Below are 26,860 nucleotides of genomic sequence, written 5' to 3'. Positions count from 1 at the left end.
AAAGATAGATGCAGAAAGAAAGAAAAACAGCAATTAATAGACATAAAAAGAAGCAGCTCCTTGATATACTTATTGTATGACATTTGGATTGAGATGATAGAAAGTAAGCACAAAAACATTTACCAGGGAACAAACATACACCCTTTAACCCATCTGATTAGTGATCTTTAATGATGATGCACTGAGGTTATCCCTGTCATGTCGATGCTGTTTTCTCAGTCCAATCTGTTGTGGTTGGCAAACATGTCTGGCAGGAGGCCTGTCGTTAAACATGTACAGTAAAGGGGAGCTGCCGGGGCAGTGAATTAATTGAATGTCTTGCCTTGTTGTTACCTAATAAGAACAGTTGGCAAAGTCACCATGTGAAGTACTTGAGGCTATAAGCTGTTGAATTATGCAAGAGTCGGGCAGCTTGTTCCTTCAGAGCATGAATCAAAAACTAAAAGCTTATATGGACGCATTGAGGTTGGATAGTTCGTGTGTAAACAGCCAGGCGCTAGGACCCGGGACACGTGAGCGTATTGGTTTGCCAGAGGGTGGAGACGGTGAACAATGAAGGAGCTGACTGGTAGGACCAGCAGAGGAGCAACATCTGAGACCAAACCCCCCTCCGCCCCCCCTACTACCCACCCCCTCTCAACCCAAGAGTCCCTCTGGAGCGACGAACAAAACACACTGATCGCCCCGGCAGTGACTGCAACGCAGAGTTGGGAGGGAAACATGAAGATTTGTCCATGCAGGCTGCAGAGAGTGGAGGTTTTTCTGAGCCCCCTGTGTGTATGCGAATGAATGGGTTCGCCTCAGTGTTTGTGCGTGTGTGTGTGTGGTGCTGAACTGGGTCATGCGGACCACTGGAGGAGCGAAAGATAAACACACACCCTCTCCTCCCGCTGCTTGGCAGGTTGAGATGGTGGGAGCTCAGAGGAGGGATCCCAGCCTGTGTCCACATCTCAGCATCCAGCATCAGATGATGCTTTGATTTAATCCGCCTCCCAAAGAAGTGTCAAACTGAGGAGCATCTCCACAAACAAGAGTCATCGTAGGCTTGCAGCGAGCAAAGCACAACGACGGACCTCATCCTGTTTTTGTTTGTTTTTTTATCATCAGCCGTGAAACTGCAAGGTTTTTGAGGGACCTGCACGGTTTGCCTTGTTATTATTACCCGATCGAGAACTTCCTTCAGTTTTCCTGCAGACCCGAGAGGATCAGTGCTGAGCGGAGCGCAGCAGCTCTGCTCGCCGAGCGGATGCAGGACCATGGAGGAGAGAGACAGGTCGCCAGCAGGTGAGCGAGTAACACCTAGATAGACCCTGGGGTGCCTCAGACCTGGTGTCCGCAGGATACAATAATCTGCGAAGGAAAAAAGGGTAGAAAACTTAAACATTTAGTAAAAATATTTAATTAAAAATCCTGCTTACGTTTTTTTATATATATATTGTTTAGTTGCTGGATTGTTTCTGATGCACACATTGATCCCTGCTGAGTAACTCTGCGTTGTCTGAACTTTGACCCACTAATCATATAATAAATTTGAGAGCAGTTATGGTACAGCACCTTGCCATTAGACTGTCATTAACTCTAATAGTGTTAATGGTTTAGCTGCTACTTAATTTGTATTCTCCTCCACATTATCCGAGATACCCCTCTCTTATTTGTATCCCCCACTCTGCATTTGTGAGTCAGTATGTGCTAGATGGATGCGAGGGCATCCGGGGCACTCCACTTTTAATGGCCCTTTTATACTTTGTCCAGGGCAGACAGGTGATATCTCATCGTTAATGCCGTCTAATGCATTTAAATGAGCAGCTGACTTGATAGACTGAACCCGGTTAAAAAGCAAAGCCTGGAGGCTGGTAATGGACTCCAAATGAAACACACACACACACACACACACACACACACACACACAGTACAGCAGCCTGGATTTGCTTTTGTTACAAACATTGTATTGGTGAATAGAGGTAGGGGACTTTTATTTTGGCAGCATTGTTTCTTTAAAGGAGTATTCAGGTTGCTCTACCTGCAGCAGGTGATGTGCAGTATGGGATTGAGGAGAGTAAAAACTTTATACACACAATGCTGTCATTGTTTGATGCTATATGAACAGTAATTTTGATAGGCATTCAATTAAATCCTCAGGAAATATTGGTGATCAACAACCAACAATCTATTAATTCTCCTTACTGACATATGCATACAAGCATGTGAGCTTTACTGAGAGTGGGCCCCAAACTCATAAACAGGCCGCGTCGTACCTCGAATTTAGTACAAACATCACGGGAGTCCACAGAAATGTTCCGAAAATGCCCTCCAGAACTACAAAGATGTCCTCTCATACTGCAAACGCATAAAAGCGCTGCAATATAAAGCTTTTGTATGAAAGCAACAGAATCCAGATGGCCCTGTCCAACAGCTGCCACACAAACACCAGCTAAACCGGTCTTTGCTGCTCACATAGCCATAAATTCCAAAGAAACTGACATCAAGATTAAACAGTTCCGGCATGAGATCGGTAAGATTGAAACAAGAAATTGCAGTCACACCAAATTTTGATCCTTTTAAAGAAAAAGGAAAACAGACAAAAACACCATCTGGCTGCCCAAAGAACAGAAAGGATGCAAAAACATTGTCGAGCAGGACACACAGAGGACAAGTAGCATTTTTTTTACTCCCCTGTCTTTTCAAAATTTGCATATATAACAGGGAAATACTATGTTTGTAAAATACTATTTTTTATTCCATGAATGACACTGTGGAGAGCAAGTCTGTGCCATACTGGGTGAAAATAAAGAAACTGCAGATTGCATACCAACCTGCTATTCTAGGAAAAATGCTAATTATAGCCCTGTCAATCAAATGCACATAATATATAGGCTATGTGGGTGTACTTATAGTATGATTATAAGTGTAGACTGTATGTAAATTGAATTTATATATTCATACAATGTATGTCATATTTATATATTTGACTGGTTGCTGCTAATTATTTTATCACTGGTTAATTAATGTTTGGTATTGTTTTTTTTTTTAATTGTGTCATATTTTAATTGTGTCCTATTATTGCTATGCTTGCTTATGCAGAAACGGCTAATACCCAGTCATGCAATTAAGGCATAGCTGAATTTGAATTTGAGAGAAAATGAGAGAGAGAGAATGAGAGAGAGAGAGAGAGGTTGAATGCAGCCTCAGCAATCAACATTACTGCATCGATTGTAGTTAGAGGTTACTGTGTATGAACAGCGTCACAAATCAACATATACTGTTAGTTTGACTTGATGTGGAGGACGAAATGGCCCGAAAAAAAAGCAAAAAAACAAAAACAGCAGTGTCCTCCTTAGCAGTGCAGTTACATCATTTAGCCACGCCCCCATTTAGACCCCATTTTCTGAGCTCTTACAAGAGTCACATGTCCCCATGTATTTGACATCAAAGGGATGCAGTCTACTGTATAGCATGTGGTACAAAGGGGTGGGGGGGATGCTTCAGTTCAGTCTCATTGGATTTCCCCAATCCTGGTCTTCCTCTCTTCCTCTCTCTCTCTCTCTCTCTCTCTCTCTCTCTCTCTCTCTCTCACACACACACACACACACACACACACACACACGCACGCGCGTGCGAAGCCTCCCTATTGGAACTTGAGGCTATTGGATTGTGATAGAGTGGGGGGTTAGGTACAGTATGTTCCCTGGGTAGCTTATTGCAGTGATATTTCACTGCTGAATGATTTCTGCAGGACATGATTACAATGAGGGTGATGATGACATTGATTATGACTGGCATTCACAGCCAGATGTTCTGCAGGTTCCCAAAACCTCAATCCCAAATTACAGTACTGATGGATTCTGCAGTGGCATGATTTTTGACACGTGATTGTTGTCCCTGCTCTTTATTTTCTCTCTTTGATGGTCAGCATACAGTACTTGAATGCATGTCTTAGTGGAATCATCACCCATACTTAATCTCTGTCGTTGTTTGGATCCATTTAACCTTGGTTTATCCCTCTCGGGTCTTGGGTCATCCCAGCAGGGGGCCCGATAGCTGTCAGCATTTCCGCCGGGACCTTTCAGCAGGCGGTAGCTCCATAGCTGTATGGTGGGGATGTAGAGAGAGAGAGGTATGATGGGAAGTAGAGTTGAAGTGAGACAAGTCAGGGATGGGTTACGCAGCACTCAGACCCAGCGGGGCTCCTCCATATGGGCAGCCAGGCACTGCTGAGAGCAGGTGATTTGTCAAAGTGAGAGTCCGTGGCCTGGGCCGCTGGCTCACCTATCACAGCACAGTGGGAGGTTTTTTCAATTGTGTGTTGATGGAGGCGCTAACCCCACCGACTCACCAGCTCTGATGTTCTGTGCTGCTAAAGAAGGTGATTCCGTTTTTTTTTTTATGCCTGAGTAGGGAACAGAGTGTCCTGACTGCAACTGGTTGTCACGAGGAAGCCCATTTAGATTTGATCGAGTGATAGATTTTTTTTTTTTTCATGGAGCAAAGTGATTTGTTTTTATTCCACCCGGCCACACTGAGGCGACAAGGGGAGGGACACAGACAGATTGACAAAATGCATACCGTCAAGATGTGTATGCATGCATGCAACTGTTTTATTTTGAGACGGACAGTGAGAGAAACCACATCAGTCACATCACATTTCAGCCGCTGTTTTCACTTTGACCCAGAGGCAAGGCACGCTGGGCATTTTGACAGTAAATTGGACACAGGAGATCAGTCTTCACCCATAATGACTCTTCTGCCAAGAGCAAAGTAACTAGTCCATTAGTAATGGAGAGAGGTAGAGACGTTAGGCAGGCTCTGCAGTCTATTTCTTTGATTAGGCCCTTGTTTACATTTTCAGGAACAGACAAGAGGGAAAGAGGAGAGGAAAAATGAGGGCTGGACTAAGAAAAGGCAAACGCTGTGTGTAAAGCTCTGATCTCCTCTCCCACTTTAGATATATGATTTCTGTACACTAAAGGATTGGTTCACAATTTTTCAGGTCTTTCTTAAAGCAATAGTCAGGTGCCAAAATGAACATTGAGAAAGGTTTCTCTTGCCATAATCATTCCTCCTGTTCATACTGACCATTAGAGGATCCCTTCATGATGTACTTACGATGTAAGTGATGGGGGACAAAATCCACCAAGCCTCCATCTGTGCAAAAATGTATTTAATAGTTTATCTGAAACTAATATGAAGCTTCGGCCGTCCAAATTATTCAAATCAAATAGATATCTTCCAATGTTAGTCTTTTTAGTGCCAAAGTCCCTCTTTTTGTTATTATACTTATAGGGAAACACTGTCCAAGGAAAGGCAAAGAGGGAATTTGATGCTAAAAGACTGTAAATGTGGCAGATATCCACTTGCTATGACTAACTCATGCTGCTGAAGCCTCATATAAGCGTCAGATATACTTTAAAATACATTTTTGCACAAAATTATTTTGAATTTTGGCCCCCATCACTTACACTGAAAGCACATTTAAAGGGGATCTTTTAATGGCCAGTATGAACAGGAGGAATGATTACTGCAAGGAAAACCTCTTTCAGTGTTCATTTGGGCACCTGACTGTTTTTTTCATACAGACTTGAAAAATTGTGAATCTATCCTTTAAAATTTGATTCAGATGAAAGGTGCAACATCAACTAATATCTAATTTTCCATTTTTTCCACAATTACAATTGAACTAATATCCTGTAGTTCAATCTGTATTCATGAACCTCTTCTCTATATCGTCTTTATGAGGTAATCAGTGTCATGCCACAATTCATTGCAACTGTATTACTCACGTAATTTGTGCTCGGAGAAGGAATAGCTGACCACAATTATTGTCCCTGATGAAAGTCACATGACAATACCAACGATATAATTTGTCCAACTGCAAGCTGCCCTTTTCTATGGTGATGAATTGTTGATGTTAGTACAGGTAATCTTTGAAGAGCAAATAGCTCTTTTTATTGAAGCCAATCTTGAAATATCGTGAACAAGAGTCCGCCAACATGCTAGCATGCTTTGAGCTAAATGCTAGCATCAGCATGCTAACGTGATCATTTTTAGCATGTATGATGTTCACCATCTTAGTTTAGGGTATTAGCATGCTAACATTTGCTAATTAGCATTAAACCTAAGGTACAGTTGAGACTTTTGGGAATTAAATTAGTTTTTTAAGTGGTCATAAACCAAAGTACCGGAGTAACTGAAATGTTGACCAGATGATGGTGCTAATGAAATGTTAAGGGACCACCGCCAGGTTACAGTTCAGTTTGAGGGGAACATGAATATATGTTTCAAACTTCATGGTCATCCATCCAATAGCTGTTGCAAGATGTCACCCAAAACCACAAACATGAACCTGTCCGCAGTCCACAGTAAAGACAAACTCAAAAGTATAACCCTCGATGTTCATAGGCTATGAACACACTGGAGAGGACACATGTCAAGAGCACACCCCAAGGCTGTAAAGAGACTGTCTGTCTGTGACAAGGGGAACGCTTGCCAGGGGCATCACAGGGTTCATCTCTGTTCTCCTCTCAAAGTGTTATAAAAGAAAAGGTCAGCTGCTTCTGCAGTTTAATCTCATGTGGTAACACGTGGATTCAGCCACAACGGGTTTTCCAGAGCATCGCTGTGGTTATTAGGAGGTAAAACAGGATGTTTTGCCTTTTTTCTTTTTTTCTGGGAGCAACCTAGTTTTTAAGAGGGTTGCACTGCGAATGCACTCGTCTCTGTTTGAGTAAAGCTAAATGGAGCCAGATTGTCAATCTGTATTTGAAGGGAAATTAGTGGCTGAAAAAACAGATTGTTGCTGCTGAGCGAAAACCTTGTATCTCCACTTTTCAGGAATTAGGAAAATGGCCTTGTTTTTAGACGGATGTCCTTGCTTTCATCATTGAGTTTATATATTGAGATTTTGACTGGGATTTTGTGCAGGTTTCAGATACTAGAGTGTTTGTCATCTCAATAAAAACATGAAAATCACCAATATTGAAGTTATGAGGTCCTCCCACCATAACAGTAACAGGAACAATGCAGTAATAAGCGAGCAGCCCAGGATTCCTTTTTTTAAAGGCTTACAGATGATTTAGAATGAGTGAGAATGGCTTAAAAACCCACAGACATTAAAATGTCTCTCAAGCCAAATCCTCATCTGTATGTGTAGCGTGTTCATGCTACCTTGTCTTTAGCCGCCTGAGAGGACAGGAAAGGAGCAGAGGGCAGTATGGGAGATCAGTGGGGCATGTGGCTGTGGTCGAGCACGACCACTCACAGCTGCTCCCTCACAGAGGTAGGAACACAAAGGGCCTTTGATAGAGTGTCACTGTGTGACTGATATACCAGACGCCCCCTCCTCTCCCACACTCCCCTCCCACCCATACACTCACACACAATCATCTCAGAAACCACATAACTTCATCCCCACACCTCCAAGGCACCACAATGCAGTTTCTGGTTAACATTTACAGCGTCATCGCAGCTGCGGAGAGAGCACTATCTTCCAACCACTCATCATATTTCAGGAGTCTTAATCCAGTTCTGCAAAGGAAATGAGTGCAAAGCATCCTGCCCTGTTGGGTGTGTGGAGGGGGGCTTTTGTCTTTGTGGGAGCTGAATAATGTGATTAAGATCCATGCTGGAGTGCTGCACATTCTGCCCGTGGAGCTGACTGGAAGGAGTGCCAGTAAACAAGCGCTCCCTTTGCTCTGCTGGTGGAGGTTATGGGCCCATGCATGGTGGGCGGTCAGAGGAAATGCTTCCAGTCTGTCTGTCCTGTTTAAATGTTTAATCACCAAACCTGGACACACAGAATGGTCTGGATAACGATCAACTTTTGTGTTGACTCGCTGAAGGCTATATACAGTGGGCACACTCAGCATGAGTAGGCTACAATATTCATAGTCTCTTATATAACTATCTCCATGCTTATGATAAAAATCAAGAAGCAAGTGTGATCTGCAGAAATACATATGGTACACAGGGTGCTATTTCTATTTGCAGTGTTGTTGTTTTTTTTGTTGTTTTTTTTTCTCGACAAAGAGTGATGAGCCAAGAACACAGGGCTGCAAATGGTTGCATACTATTTTAGTGTTCGCTGTCTAATAGCTATATTTATCAAGCTCTTCCCACAAGATAGCTGAGGAACCTAAACACCTTCAGATTGTCTGAAGAAAAAACAGAACAAAACTTCCTGTTCCATGTTTGGAACGGTGCATAAATTCAGCATTTCTATCAAAATGAACCTAACAATTGATACACATACATTTGTGATGCTCTTGTTCAAGTGTTTTGAACCTGGTAGAGCTGAGAAATTGGCTTCAGGGAGAGAAGAACAAAGAGTGAAGCGGTTGGCTTTGAATGATGGATGAAAAAGGCCATCAGCCAAATTGTTTGTGCTGATTTGATGCCTATTAGAGTGCATATATGTGTGTGTGTGTGTGTGTGTGTGTGTGTGTGTGTGTGTGTGTGTGCGCTGTGCATGATTGGGTGATTTAATTTGATTGTGTATGTAGGGAAGGGGTTGAAGAGAGGCAGAGACAATGGATAAGATCATTAGTGTGATCCACTCCATTTCATCAGACAGTCCATTTTGCGCAGTTTATTACACAGTTTTATTTTTCAGTTTTATCTTCCAGTTTACTTACCGTTCGCTCAAACTGCTGTAACAGAACCTCACATGCACAGTCACTCATCTCTGATTTCACTTTGTTGTCAGTCAGTATATTTAGTGTGCCTGACTCCATCTGAGCTTGCAATTAATACAGCTATATTTTTTTCCTCCCAGGATCAGTTTGACCTATTTCAAACTTGGCACCTCGGAAAATCAGCAATTACTTTTCTGTTGCAGTTTTTTTTTTTTTTTCAGCTTCAGCAGTTTGACTGAAATACTCAGAGCAACCGCTGTGCAAACCAAATGTGTTTTCCAAGCAAAATTTAGTAACCTATTTTCTCACAACCATGCTATTGATTGTAGTGGTACGATATATGCTGATTTTGTGTGTATAGGATATGCATATGCATGCCACTTTTTAGAGCGGTCACAAATGATGTGTGGCATGTCTTACTGCCATGTATACACCTTGAAAGTATCAGGGCTTTCTATTTGTTTCCATTTGTTATTCCTTCTACCTGGCCATATTGATTTTCCCATAGCTGTCTGCCAGTAAGTGCTGTCTGAGACCAGCTATATCTGAAAGCTGGCCAAAGTGATGTAGAGGGACAGCAGGAAGTCCAATACATTTACTGAAAGCACTTCCTCTGTTGATGCCTACCCTGAATTGATTGTATGGAAATGAATGTCTGTTAAAGCCTTCCTGATTTAACCATCCACGGGGACAAGCTGTACAAACAAGACCATATGGATACGCGCCAACAAACATAAAGATACTTAAGAGCATTCAGTCATATACACACGCATGCATAACATTTATATTGCCTGCTATCATCACAGCAGCAGAAAACCTGACTTTAAGCAGTGTTTTTCTCTCCTCTCAGTCTGCCCCACAGTGTCAAGGCGAGCCTGTCTCTTTCTCCATCTGGCCCAGGACGGGTGGGCAGCGGCGGGGGCTCCCCTACATCCAAGATGGGCTACTGCGGAGGGGTGCCTGTGGAGGACATGCAGGCCTTGGCTATCACCTCGCTGTCGGCAGCAGATGTAGCCAAACAATATGAGCACATCCGCGAGCTGGGGAAGGGCACATATGGCAAGGTGGATCTGGTGGCACATAGAACCCAAGGTGAGTACATCATCCTTGGGTTCCAAATATGGATAAAGATCTTCGCCCTTTCTCACTGTTTTGACAGTATTTCTTGACTGACAATTAATGCATCTAATAAGGTGCACATGTGGAGAAGAATTGTTAATAGAGAATATTAAAAGCAAATTGTTCTGCATGCCTCACAGTTGAGGATAACCAGTTAAGGCAGATCAGCAAGTCTCAAGGCTCTGTGCCGAGAAATTAATTTCAGCACAGTTAAAAGGGTTTGTTAAGGATTAAACAGTAGACCTTGGTCTACTGTTTAATCCTTGGTCGTAAGAGAATCAAGGTTAGAGAGCCGGCTCATTCTGAAAGCAGCATAACTGAGCATTGTAAAGTAGTGCAGAGTGAAGCTGAGAGGGCATCGGAGATTAAAAGTGCCGTACGTGCACTCTGAAGAGCCTCTGTATGTCTGCAGCTGTGATCGTGAACAGCTGGTTGTGTGTGTAATAGGGAGTGGAGGTGAGATTCCTTCAGTCATACATACTGTACATGTTTATATTAATGATCGTAGCAGCTGTTACTAAAACAGGGTTGGTTACTCGATGATCTCCCCACTCTCTTAGAGTATCAATTCCCTTCTAAAGTTGTGCTATTTTTAATAACAACTGCAATATTTGCTGATTTATCTGATATACAAGCTTAATACACTAGTATTGGTTCTTAATATGTGCAGCCTTTGTATACATACATTTGCTCGACATGTTTATATTTGATTTTTGTAGGTACCAAAATGGCGCTGAAGTTTGTTACCAAGAACAAGACGAAGCTCAAGAGTTTCCTGCGGGAATACAGTCTAACAGGCTCACTTAGCTGCAGCCCTTTCATCATCAAAGTCCTGGACGTGCTTTTTGAGACAGAGGACAGCTATGTGTTTGGACAAGAATATGCCCCCGCTGGGGACCTTTTCGACATCATTCCCCCACAGGTAAGGCTATCATTCTTCCTTCCACCAATCACCTTCCTCACTCAGCCAGGGCTGCTCCAATCGGTCGCCGTGTTCAGACACAGCAGTTTTAACAAGCTCTCCTGGGATTGGAGCCTTGTCTTCGTCCCGGTTTTCTCTCTGCGCAGAGCTCTCACTTTGCTTTAGTGCTATTCCAGTTGATGTGCTGGGAGCACTTGACTTCAAGGTTCTTCTAAAGAATCATTAAAAATGGTTGCAGCGGAACTTTTGTTTCAGTTTTTCTTTTTGGAGCATATCACTTTTCACCCTGTACTTTCATCCCTCTACACAATATAACCATCACCTATTCTTTGTAACAGTACTGTAACCTATTCACCATGAAGCTCTTTTCTTGTATCACCTCCCATAGTGTCACCTCCTACACAATGTACTGTTCTATCTATTGGACTGCATTAATCCAAATCCTTCTTTCTCTTTCTGTCTCCCAACACTTTCTGTCGCTTTCACTTTTTCTCCCTTTCAGGTGGGTCTGCCAGAGGAAATGGTAAAGCGCTGCATGCAACAACTGGGCTTGGCCCTGGACTTTATGCACAGTAAAAATCTGGTACATCGAGATGTCAAACCAGAGAATGTGCTCCTTTTTGACCGTGAGTGCCGCCGCATTAAGCTGGCCGACTTTGGCATGACCCGACGCGTGGGCTGCCGTGTGAAACGGGTGAGTGGCACCATCCCCTACACAGCGCCAGAGGTGTGCCGCGCCAGCCGTGCTGAGGGTTTCCTGGTATCCACCAGTCTGGATGTGTGGGCATTCGGTGTGCTGGTCTTCTGTATGCTGACAGGCAATTTCCCCTGGGAGGCAGCGCTGCCAGCCGATGCCTTCTACGAGGAGTTCCGGCGCTGGCAGAAAGCAGGATGTCCTGTAGGAACATATCCGTCTCAGTGGCGCCGCTTCACTGATGATGCCTTGCGCATGTTTCAGAGGCTGCTAGCCGCTGAGCCAGAAAAACGCTGTGGAGTCAAGGACGTCTTCTGCTTTGTCAAGTATGAGCTGGTCAGCGAGCTCAGGCGCAGAGCGTCATGCCGAGCCAAGAGAGGTGAGAGGTCAAGCTCGGGAGTGTGCACTGGCAGTTGCACTTCCTCCTCGTCATCCTCTTCATCACGCTCCTCCCACAGACACCCTGAACCCTCCACCCCTCCAGGAACATCCTGTCTTCGCCCGGCACCACTCAAACGTAGTGTCCTCTCCGACCCGTTGTCTCCAAGAGAGGAGTCTGGACAGCACCAGTCTCCAGGCCGAGACAAGAACAAAAGCCAGATGGTGATGGCGACCGCCATCGAAATCTGTGTGTGACCACACTAATATTAGCAGTGGAAACTAGATGGCTTTTTGCAGTAATAACAAGCTGTGAAGAGGTGTTAATGACTACCACAGAGACTCCAGTGAAAAAGGAGAAGTACTTTAACCATGAAATGGAAGCTCAGGATCAAATCCCCAGCTCTGGAAATGGACATCATCAATCAGCGGTACACAGTTGGACAGCCGATCACTGGCACATGCCTTTAAGGTTCTGATTTGTGACCAAAGACTGCTTCCCCAGCTGAGAGGCCACGCAGGCAGCGTCTAACAGTCCGCTGATGTTGCTCCTCTCAGCAGCTCATTCTGCCATCCAGACATTTGTGTTTTCTACCCATACACTGTGGTGGTGCTAATGATTCTATAATTAGAGACTCCATAAAAATAATCCTGTTTTTTCTCACTCATTAATCTATATGTCTTTACTTTAGCATCTCTTTATCTCAGAATAAGCTCCGGGGAGGCCAATCTTCATCTGATCAGGTGATGCTGTTCAGTCGGAAGCTAGTGATCCGAGGGCAATCTACGCAACTACATTTGACTGCCATTTCTCAGACTTTCTTTTAACTTCCAATGCATAACTTCAGTCATCGACTTTTTTTTCAAAGAGAACGTGTTATAGACAAAAAAAGGAAACCTCAATGTAGCAGTTTGTATCAGACATGCTTTCATAGGTGTCTACACTGAGAGACACGTTCTCAGTGATAGGCATCACCTCAGGACACTTCGGTGGGTCACTTCCTGTTTTATTATTGATGGAAATCAGCCAGCCATTGGCTAGAAAACACATCTGCCACCTATGAACTGCTCTCAATGAGTTTCATCTCCAATGTAACACAATAGAATACAGGGATTGTACATTTTCTGAGTGAAATGGCAGTGAACAAAGAGGAGAAGAAATGTCTTTTTATTGTTTCTTTTCTACCTGCTGTGTGTGTTTGGACGTGTATGTGGGTGTTTCAAATGCTAAAGCACAAGATTTTTGTAAAGGAGGAGAAATCTTAGAGAAAACTATGACTCTATATTGTAAATACTTTGATATTTCAAGGAGTGCACCGTAATATCAGGTAGTTCAACTATGTAGCTGTACTAATTTTCTACAACAGGGAAAGGGGGTTTTTGGGTTTTACAGTTACTGTTGGGGCAATGCGTTGTATGTAGCAAAAAAATATGACCGAATGTACAGTATATCACAATGAAGAAATTATATAGAAATATAATCTAGAGCCTATCACGATGTATAACATGGTAGCAGCTGCTGTTCTCTTTTTTTCTTTTGGATTTTATCTGAACTTGACCCAGGTATGACACCCAAATTGGTGAATAGACATCACTCATTCCTGCATTTTCCTGTCACCATTACCATGAGCAACATCCATTTCCTGTGTACAGTCATCGGTGCTTCCTGGCTGTCATTGAGTACAGCCCATTCTGTCTTCATTCAATCCATTATAACTACTGAGGGCTGCTTTGCAGGTCGACACCTTACAAATTAAATACCCAGCAGCACAAAAGGTGTTCCGATATTTGATTATCAAAATGCAACATGCAACGCAATATGTTGTTTCTCACCCTCTATGCTCCCTTTAAATTTAATCTTCCTGCCTCTCTCTCTCTCTCACTCTGGGAATTCATCCAAATGTATCTCTAGAATAGCAGAGCCCAGGTGTTTATTGTCTGGGGGGATGACCTCTGTGTCAGCCACTGCCACTCTGCGAGCTGATGATTGATCCTGACCGGCGCTAAGCTAAAGCTTCGGCTTCCAAAGATTTACAGCTAATTATGAAAGCATCTATAAGTCTGAATGCTTCAGTGAGAGCTCATTACCTTTATTTTTCTTGCTTGAATCGTGATACTGTTATGTCAGTCAGGTGTGTACGTCAGTGTCTGTGTGTGCACATGGAGTGTGTGTACTTGTCTTCACTGTCCTTATTTCCCTCATTCCTCTCATGAAAGCCCATCAACTCTGTCGCTATAGTGACAGCGCCGGTGCTCCTCTTGGTTTAGCTTCTGTCCTCTTCTCGAACGTCGAGTCTAATTGAGCCCAAATGAAACATCTGGTCACCAACCCCCCTCCCAGTCATCCACAGCCTCTCATGACAGTTGCTCAGTTTATTATAGTGGATGAGACAGACATTTTCCTGTATTTTATGAGCCAGTTCACAGACCAAAGTCTTTATCCAGTTTCATCAGGCATGATAAAAGCTCTTGATAGTCACAATCATTTTACTTGTCTCTTTCCATCCTCACTCTTGACTCTGCAAAGGTGACCTGATTGAGGTGGAAGCTTTGTCAAAGAGATGTATTGTACGCTGTGATGCTGCCTGCCTCATAGGATTTGTCAAAACGTAATCCGTCAGTAGATTATAGTGAATGTGAATTAGCCCTGCCTTACATCTTGCTATTCTGTCTGCGCGATAATGTAGAATCTACATAGTAGAGAAAGACAGGGTTAGATCAGATTGATTTTAAGTGATAGTCAGAGGGTGTGTCTAACTCAACGTAACATAACATAAAGCAACATAACATAACGCAACATAACATTGTAACATAACATAATGCATCATAACATAACTCAACATGACGCAACATAACATTGTAACATAACATAACGCATTATAACATGACGCAACATAACATGACGCAACATAACATGACGCAACATAACATGACGCAACATAACATGACGCATCATACCAAGACGCAACATAACATGACGCATCATACCAAGATGCATCATAACATGACGCATCATAACATGACGCAACATAACATGACGCATCATAACATGAGGCATCATAACATGACGCATCATAACATGACGCATCATAATATGACGCATCATAATATGACGCATCATAATATGACGTATCATAACATGACGCAACATAACATGACGCATCATAACAAGACGCATCATAACAAGACGCATCATAACATGACGCAACATAACATGACGCAACATAACATGACGCAACATAACATGACGCAACATAACATGACGGATCATAACATGACGCAACATAACATAACACATCATAACATAAGGAATCGTAACGCATCATAACATAACGCATCATGACATAACGCATCGTGACATAACGCATCATAACATAACGCATCATAACATATCGCAATATAACATAACGCATTTTAACATAAGGTATCATAACATAACGCAACATAATTCAACATAAAATAACGCAATACAATATAATGCAACATAAGAACACAACATGACATAACGCAACATAACGCATCTTAACATAACACATCATAACAAAACATTACACACAAACATTATATAACTTATGTGTACATGTAGCCCCAACTTGACACAGTGTTGTGGTGTGAGCAGCTGTGGCTTTGTTATACATCATAGCCATTAGCATCATTAGACTGCTATCAGTTGTTGCAATTACCAGTGTTGTTTCTCATGGACTGTTATGACAGGAATTGTCAAGTTTAATGATGAGGTGTCAAATTATATCAAGTTTTATTTAAACTCTAGTGAGTAGCCTTTCACTTACCCGGTCTATCCTGATCCAATAATCAAACTGTTTTTCTGCCAGCAAATGTTGTTGTAGAATTTTATGTAAATACATATTGTGTCTTTAATAAAACAGAAAAAGAATAAACAAAATGTTAATATATGTTGAAATAAATTCATGTACCACATCTTATGGCTCCTGGGTATTTCTGTGGGTAGTTATAAATACTGCGGTGGGGTTTTTTTCTGCAAGTGTAGGCAAAGCTAATTCAGCCCAGCTTTGTATAGTCCCTAGACCGCACATTAGATGAAGGTCAGCTTGAATCACATGTGATTTCCCGAGGCTTTGGTCTAGTACGCCAGCGATCCCCCAGACTACTTTAATATGCTGACTTCCTTCTGAAAGCCCAATTAACACATCTGTAGATAGGAGTTATCTGCTGCCCTCAAAGAGCAAATGAGTTCAAGGGCAGCTAGAATATGGCACTGGGGATGAGAACAGTTATCAGCCACCACCCCTTCATGCTGTGCCTCAGCTGTTGTGTCAGAGTGGAGGAGTTTGCTCAAGTTGTTATCAGACTGAGTTTAGACAGTGGCGGTAAGCTGTGGTCTATCTGCCACTGAGAAAAGCTAATCAGTTCAGGCAGTGCAAGAGAAAGGAAAGGTCAACCATGACACGCCGAGCTTGTGTAGTGAGTGGAAGCTTGTCCTTTGTTATAGCCTGTTCTTTGCCCTTAAAGGGCTACAGCAGCCCAGTGGCAGTGTAATAGTCCTAATTGTGTAAGCTCCAATGCACATCTGAGAAGATGGAAGATGCTGAACTCAGGATTCAGCCAGAAAGTGGAGGCATTAATGCAGGGTTTGAGTTTAAATGGTGAAGTCATACAACCCCCCCCCAAAAAAAACACATTTCCCCATTCATCAATAGCATTATCTGCTATTTTTCAGTTAAAACACCAAAATGACATTTGAAATACTCAGCAGCAACAACTGTCAGGATAATCCACAGACACATTGCTGTTTATCTCAACATCTGCATGGCTAGATACCACTGGGGCTAAGAAGAAAAATATGTCCTTTTGCGATTTGGGTGAAGAAACCCTTCAGAGGTTCAAAAATGCAGGATTATGCCTCAGCTGCAGCTTTTAAAGGAGCCCCGGTTAAACCAAATTGATTCAGGGGACTGGAGCAAGCAGGATGTTAAGCCTTCAGAAGGTGATCCAGGAGCATGGACGGGTAGGAAAAGTGATCTCCCTGGATGTAGCTGTCTCCATGAGATCAAGTGTTAAATCCCCCTCAGTTATGCTCTCTCAGCAAGGGCTAATGTCGGTAACATGAGGTGACTCTGTGACTGATGGGGAGACCATTCACTATCCTGATTCATGTCAATATATCCCAACTGTTAATTACCAGGTTTCACCATGATCTTTATGATGTACTGTTTGGACAAATACAACAAAATTTCAAGATTTCTTCAAGTGTGTGTGTGCAGAACAAAAACAAAATCCTACTCATACTCTCAGCATGATGTTATCACAGCATGAAATGTTTGGCAGAAAAAAGAGGCTGTCAAATCTATGTACAGTAGCTTCACCAGGGTATATGGATGAAAGTGAACTAGAAAGGAAAAATGAATGTTCGTGCAGCACATCCTCCGAGTGTAGCTAAATAGTTTAAAAGAAAAATTGAGTAAGATAATGAACTTGAACTTGAACCTGGACAGACCATTTTCAGCTCAAACATCTGGCCGTACATAGCGCTCACAGTCTCCAGATTCTGCCTGGTAATACTAGAAATACTATAAATCCTTTCCAGCTTTATTTCACAGATGAAGATAAGGACAGATTTGTGCAAACAGACGTTACAGGCATGTAATTACTAAACATTTCTATCTTTCTGGTGAACAATAAAATGATACAGCTGTTGTGTCTTTACAGAAACCACCTCCTGTGGTTTTCTTCAGCGGAAATTCAGCCGTGTAAGTGGGCAAACAATTATAGGCAAAGCATTCTTGTGGAGGTTGTATGCATAGTAAACAAAGAGGGGAGATTACTATGACTATTTTTAAGTTTTTTAAGTCACAGACTGCAGAGTAATATTATTTTATGCCCGTTTTAACACCACAGGGAACATACTGTACAGTATTAAACCTCCTGCGTCACCTCAGTTTCCTGCCTCTGCACCTACAGATGAATCACTCTGAAGCCGTTGGATGCTCCATGAACTATTCTTCTTTCCCTGATGTATTTTGCAAAACAGCTGCAGGCGTGACACTGAAAATGCAATGGAAGATTCAAAAGTCGGAGAGTGATAGTAATCTCAGCAGGCGCTTACTGTGAGGGGATGTTCTCCACTCCCTCGAATCTACACCCAGGCATCATGTGAAATAGTGCCTGATCACAGCTGGAGAGCTGGGAAGAGAAAGGAAAAAGAGAGGAAAAGAATATCAGTGCAGAGAGAAGAGAAAGAGAGAGAGTGGTATGAGCAGGAAGGGATGCGTCAAGTGGGACAAATGCGCGTGTGCTAGAGAAGGAGTCACACAAGGACGATGTGAATAAATGTGCAGCAAATAATGTATTCAGTGCAGCATAGTAATTACAAAATAACCTTGCTTATCCAAAAATCTACTGTTTTTAGGTCACTGCAAACCTGTACTCTACCACAAACCTGTGTGTGTTGCCTGAGGTATGCCACTAAATTTTGTCAGTGCCAGACATAAACTCTCAGACGGTGTGTGGTCGTCTGCCACCATTGCTATAGCAACTGAGACGATCCCAGTTTAGAAGAGCTCTGAAATTTTCTTCTCCTTTTAGAAACCAGCACCACATTCCTTGCTGTGGAGCTATACTGTATCAGCACTCTCTTAGTATTTGATGCGTGTGCGTTTTGGTTTTTTAATCCTGAGACATTTTGTTCTTTATGTCAGAGTGTCCACTCTGTCTCCAGCATGGATGTCTCATTAAACTGGAAGATGCCTGTTTGTGCTGCATTTTACCATCTCTGTACCTTAGCACATGACTGTATTTCTCCACAAAGACAATCGTCCACTACAGTCTTTTCTGCAGGCTGCAGTGTACAGTGTGTGCATGTTGTTTACTGTTAATCCAGTGTATTGCAATGACGTGGAAAGCACCAGTTTCCTCCAAAATGCAACCAAAAATCAACATCAATCTTTCAAAAATATTATTTTATTTTAGTTTTTTCAAGATATCTAGACAAATACTGAGTGGATTGCCACATGAAATTTGCTCTGGCCCCCAGTGTATGATAGTTAATGAATCTGATGACCGTTTGACCTTCCCTGTAGCATCACTTTGACTTTGTATGGTTTGATTTTTATCAGATTTGCTGTGGATATTCATGGTCCATGAACCATAAGGCATTTGAAACCTCCTGGTCTCTCCCCAAGTGACACAATCAGGCCAAAAAACATAAAGACAAATCCGAATCTAATATGACAATTGCCATAAAATTTACTGATAACATCCATGCTCTCCCAAAGCTAAACCCTTTGCAGTTTTGACCATCTATGAACGTTCCTCTTGAGCCACCCTCAGGCCAAAATCAAGTCAATTTAGCACACAAGACACCATAATCTAATTGACAGATTGCATATTGTGTGTGTTAAATGGATTTTAGATGCATTATGGAAGCATACTGTAATGTGTGTAATTAAAGAGATCCTGAAAAGCACAACGAATTTCTTTTTAAATTAATATATATGCTGAGATCAGGACCCAGATATCCACTTTGCACAAACTATGTCTGAATCCTCTTTTACTGCTTCCACTCACATTTGAATTCTGCCAATCATGAAGGATTCCTGTTGTTCACACTGCGGTGCTTGTCGTGTCTCAGAGTGAATCATGACCCCAGGAAGCTTCATTTCTTTCATGCATATTCATGCTCTCACCATCACCCGTCAGGGCAGAGATTCTCCCTGCATTATTCTGCAGGCTGCATGTGCACTGCCAACTGCCACGAGACCTGCGTGTGCCACCCACCAACATCTGTCATCTTTCATGCTTCAATTCTTCTAGATTACAGGACAAATCCTCCACCTTGTTGTATTATATCACCAGTCTGTGATGTTCTGCTCCCACTAGTAAGGAGGAATGATCCTTCTTTTAATATACCATAACTGCAAAGGTAAAACTTGGATTTGAACAAAAATGAAAAACGAACAAAAATAACAGTGTATATATGTGAAATACAACAAGGGAGCTCATGCTTTTAGACCTGCACCTCTTTTATCTTCCCTTTGACAACATTTGAGGACAAAAAAATAGCATTGGTCATAAGTGAGATTTTTTTCATTGAATTACTAGTGGTCTTTTTTTGCATCTTCTGTCTCCTCTCGAAAGCCCAAAACCGACTTATAATACATATCAAATTAAGTGTTTTGTCAATAATAATAATCTTGCAACATGAACTCTAATCCATGGCTGTCAATCTGATGAAACTGGGCACATTAAACTGAATTTGGCTGTAGGACATAGTGATACAAAGGATGTAAAAATTAAAAAAAGAAAAATAGGGAGAGTATTTATATAATAATATACAGTAAGTATACTGTAAAGCCTCAAAAAATACATGCACTAATGCAAGGTTTCAGTCAGAAAAATTGAAGTGTTGAGGGTGAGAACTGTAGAAATACCAATACAGTTGTGCAACAGTTGTGCTCCTTTCTCAAAATGTTTCTTGTTGTGACAAAATTGTGTTATGGTCCACGGAGGTGGAAGGAAAAAAAAGAAATACCAGCCTCGTGGATGAAAGCTGTATATATAGCTGTATATTTACCAGTAAAATATGAGATGTGTCTCTGTCTTTTCTTCTAACACAAGAGAGGTGAATGTAGTGAGGTGTATCTCCCAAGATGTCTAACTATTCCATTAAGCATTGTAGTTGTATGCTGGAAAAGATGTCATGATACCAACAGGATCCCAGAACTTCAATATTCTAATGTCTTTGGAGGATTTTTTCTTTAATATATATATATATATATATATATATATATATATATATATAAGTTTTTATTTGTTTTTTAATCCCTTTAACCCCTTCTGATTCTTTAGCGAGGGGAAAGACCAACCTCAGGCATCATCTTGGGGGTCAGCGTTGGTAAAATTTAGATAGACATGCAGAAACACAACATAATAATTAACTAGAACCCACAACTATTGTTTTTTTTTTGCCTGTAAACAGCACAACTCCCTTTTGGGTTGTGGGAGACAACTGTGTCGTCCACATGTCATTGCCAACTTGTAAATTGCATAGACCCCTGGGATGCTGCTCAAGCCCTTCTCATAATCAGTGTCATTACTTTCAATTATCTACTAATGAGTTTCGGTAACAAGTGGGGAAACAAGAGGTGCAGCTGTGGCGGAAGAATTACTGCTAGCGGCTCGGCAGAGATGATTCATGTCCACCACGACTCCCTGATAGCAGATAGGCAAGCCGCCATCTCCGGCTGGACATGGGAGATGATTTCCTGCATTGTCTTAACTGGATGATGTAAATGGTTTCATATTTGGTTGAGACAAGCAGAGATTTATCATTCCCCCTGATTCCAAACAGACCTGAGCGAGATTTACTCTCTTTAAGGAAGTCAATACTTTAGCTGCCCACCTCAATAGCTGTGACATTTAAAGACAAACTATTAGAAACACTTTCCATACGCTCTCATTCGCTTCACTGTGCAGAGTCTGACACTAGAAAGCTGTTTTCACTTTCATCTGTTGTAAAGGGGAAAGTTTCTCTGTGCTCATCTTAAATCTGAGCCTACAAGCACGATTTGTGACATCACAACTACTTAGGAGCCAATCATGGTCCAATATACCAATGTTCATAGATTCTGGATTTTTCAATGAAGCCAATTTAAGGATTTTAGCAATGTAATTTAACTTTTTTTGTGGAAAAAAACATAAATACACTCAAAGCAGAGTATTTTTATAGGTCCGATATGTCTATATATGACATACTGAGTTGGCAATCACCTGCTGTATATCTCTCCTGTTCACTTTCAAATATCAATCTGCTGCCTTTTTTTGGACACTATGTGGCAAATCTGAACTGATAACACTACCATATAATATTAGGTTGAGAGTTATCAGTCATCACCAAAAAAGAATGGATAGTCAAACTGCAACCATGTAATGCTAATGTGTAAAACAAAATAATACCATAGAACAAAAACTACATTCAATCCAGAACTCTGCACAGCTACCATCAGGCCTTCACACTACTGGGATAGCCTCTACCGGTGTCTTTTTTTGTTTTATTAAAAATGTATGCTAGTTGTAAATGTACAGGGTGTGTTATACTCAACTCACTCTGCAACAGCCTCAGTTTGAAAGTATCCGTGCGCTCCTGTTTAACATGTAGACTATTCTCTAGAGCCGGTTAGGTCAGGGTCAATTCACAAAGCGGGACAAAATGACACGCTTTGTATCACCAGATGAAACTACTGAGTGGTCAAAATCTACAGGGGACTGGCGGTCGACATAGAGAGTTAAGTATGGGAGCAGACATAATTATATCACCATTAAAACACTTTGATACTGTGTCCAATCAACTGCTTATCTCCATTTGAAAATGTTCTCCCAATATGATCACCACACAGCATGACTTCCCCATGAGTGCTCACAATTACTCATGTACCCAAGGACTCATGTAATCAATAGTGTATGACCTTGAGGACATGCTAAATGTGTCATTTTACATACAAAAAAATGACTTGTCCAGTCAGCATTTCTGTGTTTGTGTTTGTGAAGGAATTTTCATAAATGTGTCGTATATGGAAACGTTCCTTTTTGTCATATATGTGTCATATATGAGATGCTCCTTAGACAAGCAGACAGTGAGGGACAGACAGCTGTCTTCTTCCCGGCAACAATCATGAACCAACCTGGCTTCATGATTGTTGCCGTAGAGACAGCGCAAGTAAACAATCTTATAGTGATGTTGTGACTAGTGACAAGCTCGTCTGGGCACTGCCTGAATAACTGAGTGGTTCAGCTTTTTTCCTTCTGATTTGCTGTGGCATTTCACTGGGTCTACACCGGCACTTTGAATTGTAACTGCTTTCTCCTTGGTTGATCAATTTGTGCTTGTCAATAAATCTTGCATAACACATCCATATCTCCTGGAGTTTCTGAATTGACAAGCTCAAGATTTCTATAACGGTGTTTGTGTTGCCTGAAGCTACAGTAATGAAGCTGCAGTGATATGGATGGAAAAAGTCAGGTAGTCAGCGCACTCAATTTTTCTGTCTGGCCTCTTTTTCTTGCCCTGCATCAAATAACTGACCACTACAGTATTTCTTGTCCCTGCAGTTTTTGAACATTAGTGGCTGGTTGATGAAGCTTGGTGCCCTACTGCACTGACAGCTGATGAAGAAGCTTTGATGTCACACACTAGACTTACTCACCTCAGCACCCCATGGCACCGCCATCAGCCATAGACGAGTATGCACCGGAGACACACTGGAAATATACACCGTCACTGTCTGAAACAGATAATTCAACCAACGGTGGCCCAGCGCAGCAAGCGGCCCCTGCAAGCGAAAGAATTAACTATTTCGGTTACTGTGTGACATACTTATGGAAAGGGATGAGTGCCAGGAGAGATGGCAATGGAATTTCATAAATTTGTCACACTCATATTGAGTGAATTTTTTAAAGAAAATGGAATAGTTGAGATGAATTTAAAAACTCACTTTATGAGGAATAGCTTGAAATGAGAATGCAAAGGCTTCAACTCAACTTTTAGCTGCAATTTCAAACTCACATTTCTTCAAGTTCTTGCTCTTTCTGTACGTGCAATCAGTAGTGGAAAGCACATTATTCAAGTTGTGTACAACTGTGAGGAACTTGGCAAGTTTACTGGAGAGAAATATGGTGTTAAATATAGAGAAAATATAGACAGTGTCAGCCTCCGATTAATTAATTCCAACTGATTGCTAGAGGCTCTTAGTCAGTGGCACAGCGGGTGATCTGAACATGCTAAAATGTGAAACTTTTCTACAAGCAAGCTTTCAATTAAACATGTATGAAGAACATTTATCCTCTTGTATTATCATTATAAGCAAATAATTACAAAAAACTTTACTTTGGGTGAAATTGAGCAGTTATTTTAGGGAAATTCCTCTGGAAACTTCTTTTAAAATATGGTGTATTGTTATAGATGTAACTATCCAATGGTTTAATAAAAAGTAGATAAAATTAGCTCCACTGGCCGAGCTGCTTACGCATTAAGGCATCAGTAATGACATCATACATACAGTATTAATAAAACAACAAATTATCACCTCTTCCATCATTATATAATGCTGTGGAAGTGATGCAGACAGAGAGAGAAGATACAGGTAGATTCAGACGCTCATGTGGCTGAAAATAGAAAAGAACAGAAAAAGTTAGACATATGTTTATGTGCTGCGGGTTGAGACCCGAGTGAGTCATACTGTACACCCCTGTGAATGAACCGAGGAAGTGAATCACACTGGTTGATTTCACTAGCGACAGCCTCACGCTGCTCTGCATTTCTTGTCACAACCTGTGAGCTCGGCGTCATTTTCTGTGAAGTGGAGACAAAGTTTGATTGGGGTGACAACACACACTGCTGGCTTCCAAGAAGTGATTAAAACATGTCCCATGCAGTCTGAAGTGCTTGCTTTGCATCTGGTGTAAACACACCCGCCTATGTTGCCAAGGTAATCTCAAATTCATCGCCATGGTTGGTAACAGGATATGACTGAATGCTTGTTTGTCATTAAAACAGCTGAGGAGAAAAACGGCTTGCATGAGGCAAACAGGAATCCTACTGAGAGAGCCATCCACGCCCTGTAAAAAATAATACATCATGAAAAAAGATGAGATGCTTTGGAGAACCAGCAGCCCGGAGGATTGCTTATGAGTATTTTCTGTTAATAGAGGAGGAAAAAAAAAAGACTTGGCAAGTGACTCTTCTCACAGCAACGGAGGAAAGAAACAACAGCTCTATCTCATTAACTGCATTAACACTAAAAATACAAGGCAGCATAGAAAACCTCATTAATTAGCCCATTGTATATAAAGGCATTTCTGCTCACTCTTCAGTTTTAATACATAATTAAAGCGAGGCGAGGGTCTGCTGGAGAACTGCAGGATAGTGCTTAGCTGATGAGGTCACCGAACAATTGAAGGTCAAGATGACAAGAAACTAGATTTCAGAGCAGAAACTTCATCCGAAACAACATCATTTGTTTTGGGGCAACAAGAGAAACTCACTGCTGTCCAGCAAGAGACAGATTGATTATGTGAGCTAGAAAAATGTTCCTTTCCCCTTGTCATATCTGTGATGTTCAGACCAAAACAGAAAACTATTTCTCTTCCGTATGTTTGTCATCACATCTGCACTCAATCTTTGCATTGAGTGCAGGTTGATTCAGAAAGATAAAAATAATTTCAGTAGGGGTGAAATGAGGTCTTTGTTCAAAAGAACCTGTGTTTCTAATCAAAGGGAACATGGGGTTCAGAGACATTTTTTTGAGGCCTGATGCTGAATTGAAATTTATGGTCCAACTTTACAATAAGAAGTCATTTTAAAGGGTTTGTCATTTGTTTATGTAAAGTTAATGAATAATATATCAATGCTTCACAGATTGGTAGTGAGGTCTTTGAATTACAATGCAGGTTGTAAACCACTTTCAAGTGAAGAGCCCTGTTGGCTGCAGAGCATCAGTGCCAGAAAAACACACATTAATGATTTACTATCAGTTATAACTGCAGGCTTATCGTCTTGTTGTCAGGTAAGACAAAAGAGAAATAATTGATAAAGGATTTTTGACTCACACATTGACTCTAGTACACACAGTACATGTGTTTCAACTAAAAATGTAACCTGTCTGATCATGTGCTCATGTGGCCTTGCTTATATGGGGAAAACACAGAAGTTGTCAGTGTGATGATGACCAGTGTAGTGTCATACTCCTCCTTGAGATACACTGGCATCGAACACATTAGAAGCCCAAGAAGAAGAGAGGAGGAGATATTAAAAGTCCACCTCTTTGAGGAAGTGGACAAAGTTATGAACCAGAATTATGAAAAAACTATTTTCTTGTTCAACTTACTTTTTTCTACATAGCTGTGGCAATTTGTTGCATGTTCACTTTTCTATGTTCTTTTTCTTTGTGGTCGACAGATAAATAATTAATTAATTGGTTTATTTTTACCACCCAGGCGCAGCTTTGATGCTTTTTAAACTGCATGTCACCACCTGTTATAGACTTATTGGTATATAATTGGATAACCATTTTGACCTGATTAAGGGTTTAGCTAGCATCACATTATCCTTTTATATGTATTTTTTAGAAATGAGAATTTCAATCAGTGTGAAGATGTTTCTTCAGAAGACTATAGAAGTGGATTTATTTTAGTTGACTCTATTTATCTACCATATGCATTTGAAGGTTTATTTATCTGCTGTAAAACATTCTGTAACAGTTCTGCAAAAGTTATTAACCCTTAAAAATGTGGTATTGTGCTCAAATTGTGCATATTATGTAATAAACTCTCTTTCCTTCTGTGTTGAAGAATAATGGAAACTATAGCCTTCACCTATTGATTATGTAAGTTTCACTCGGCTGAATTCACATGAGAATCTCTCTGTCTAAACTCCTGACAGTTACATCAGAAACAAGTCTGGAAAAAGATACAGCTCCACCTACAGCAATCAGACCTGAGCTGTAGGCTTATCAGAGCTCACGAAGAGCCAACTGAACCTGAGAATAAGCTCAGTCAATACAATAAAAATAAAAGCATTAACAGCACCTGATTAAGTGTCAAATGACCCATTATGTCCTCTGTAGATGTATCAGGTCGCCCAGATATAATTACAGTATGTTCTGAGGTTCTGGTGTAAGCTTATTACGCAACACACTCAGTGGTTGATTAAATTTTGTCACATTACGTAAGCATTTCTTGAAAGCTGCGTTGCTGGGAGTTCTACAATGGTGGGCAACAGGAAAAGAGTTTAAAATTTAATCGTTCTTAAAGTACTTTGGCTTGTCTGACTGAAATTCTCCCAAATTGAAGCAGATGGAGCAATGCTGGAGAGCAATTTGGAAGTTAAAAGCAAGCTTGACTGTAAACATTTGTGGCATTCCTCATTTGAAAACTGTTTGGACTGACAGTGCATTTCAGGCAACCATCAAGCGAGTGTTTGCCGTTATGAAACTCTAAGACAGGAATAGTAGCTTTGGAGTAAAAGGGATAAACACGCAGGCGACCACCATGCACCAATCAACAGCCTGAAAGTTGAGGTTGCCTAGCAGCAAATAAAAGGTAGCCTACAAGCTTCATCTCTGTTCTCGACAGCAAACCTTCTGTGCT

The 26,860-nt window shown here is 41.4% G+C and overlaps 1 protein-coding gene across 1 annotated transcript; it reads left to right on the top strand.

Moving 5' to 3' along the window:
* Positions 1-641: 641 nt before the first annotated feature.
* Positions 642-14,480, top strand: sbk1 (SH3 domain binding kinase 1). The gene is made up of 4 exons (XM_044338691.1): positions 642-1,284; positions 9,478-9,719; positions 10,466-10,668; positions 11,171-14,480. The coding sequence occupies exons 1-4, from the start codon at positions 1,247-1,249 to the stop codon at positions 11,996-11,998; spliced, it is 1,311 nt and encodes a 436-aa protein (XP_044194626.1). The 5' UTR covers positions 642-1,246; the 3' UTR covers positions 11,999-14,480.
* The last annotated feature ends 12,380 nt before the right edge of the window (positions 14,481-26,860 follow it).

Source organism: Thunnus albacares, chromosome 20, assembly GCF_914725855.1.
Source record: "Thunnus albacares chromosome 20, fThuAlb1.1, whole genome shotgun sequence".
Classification (NCBI taxonomy): domain Eukaryota; kingdom Metazoa; phylum Chordata; class Actinopteri; order Scombriformes; family Scombridae; genus Thunnus; species Thunnus albacares.
Note: the sequence above shows the minus strand (reverse complement) of the source record. Positions and strands in the feature narration are given on the sequence as shown.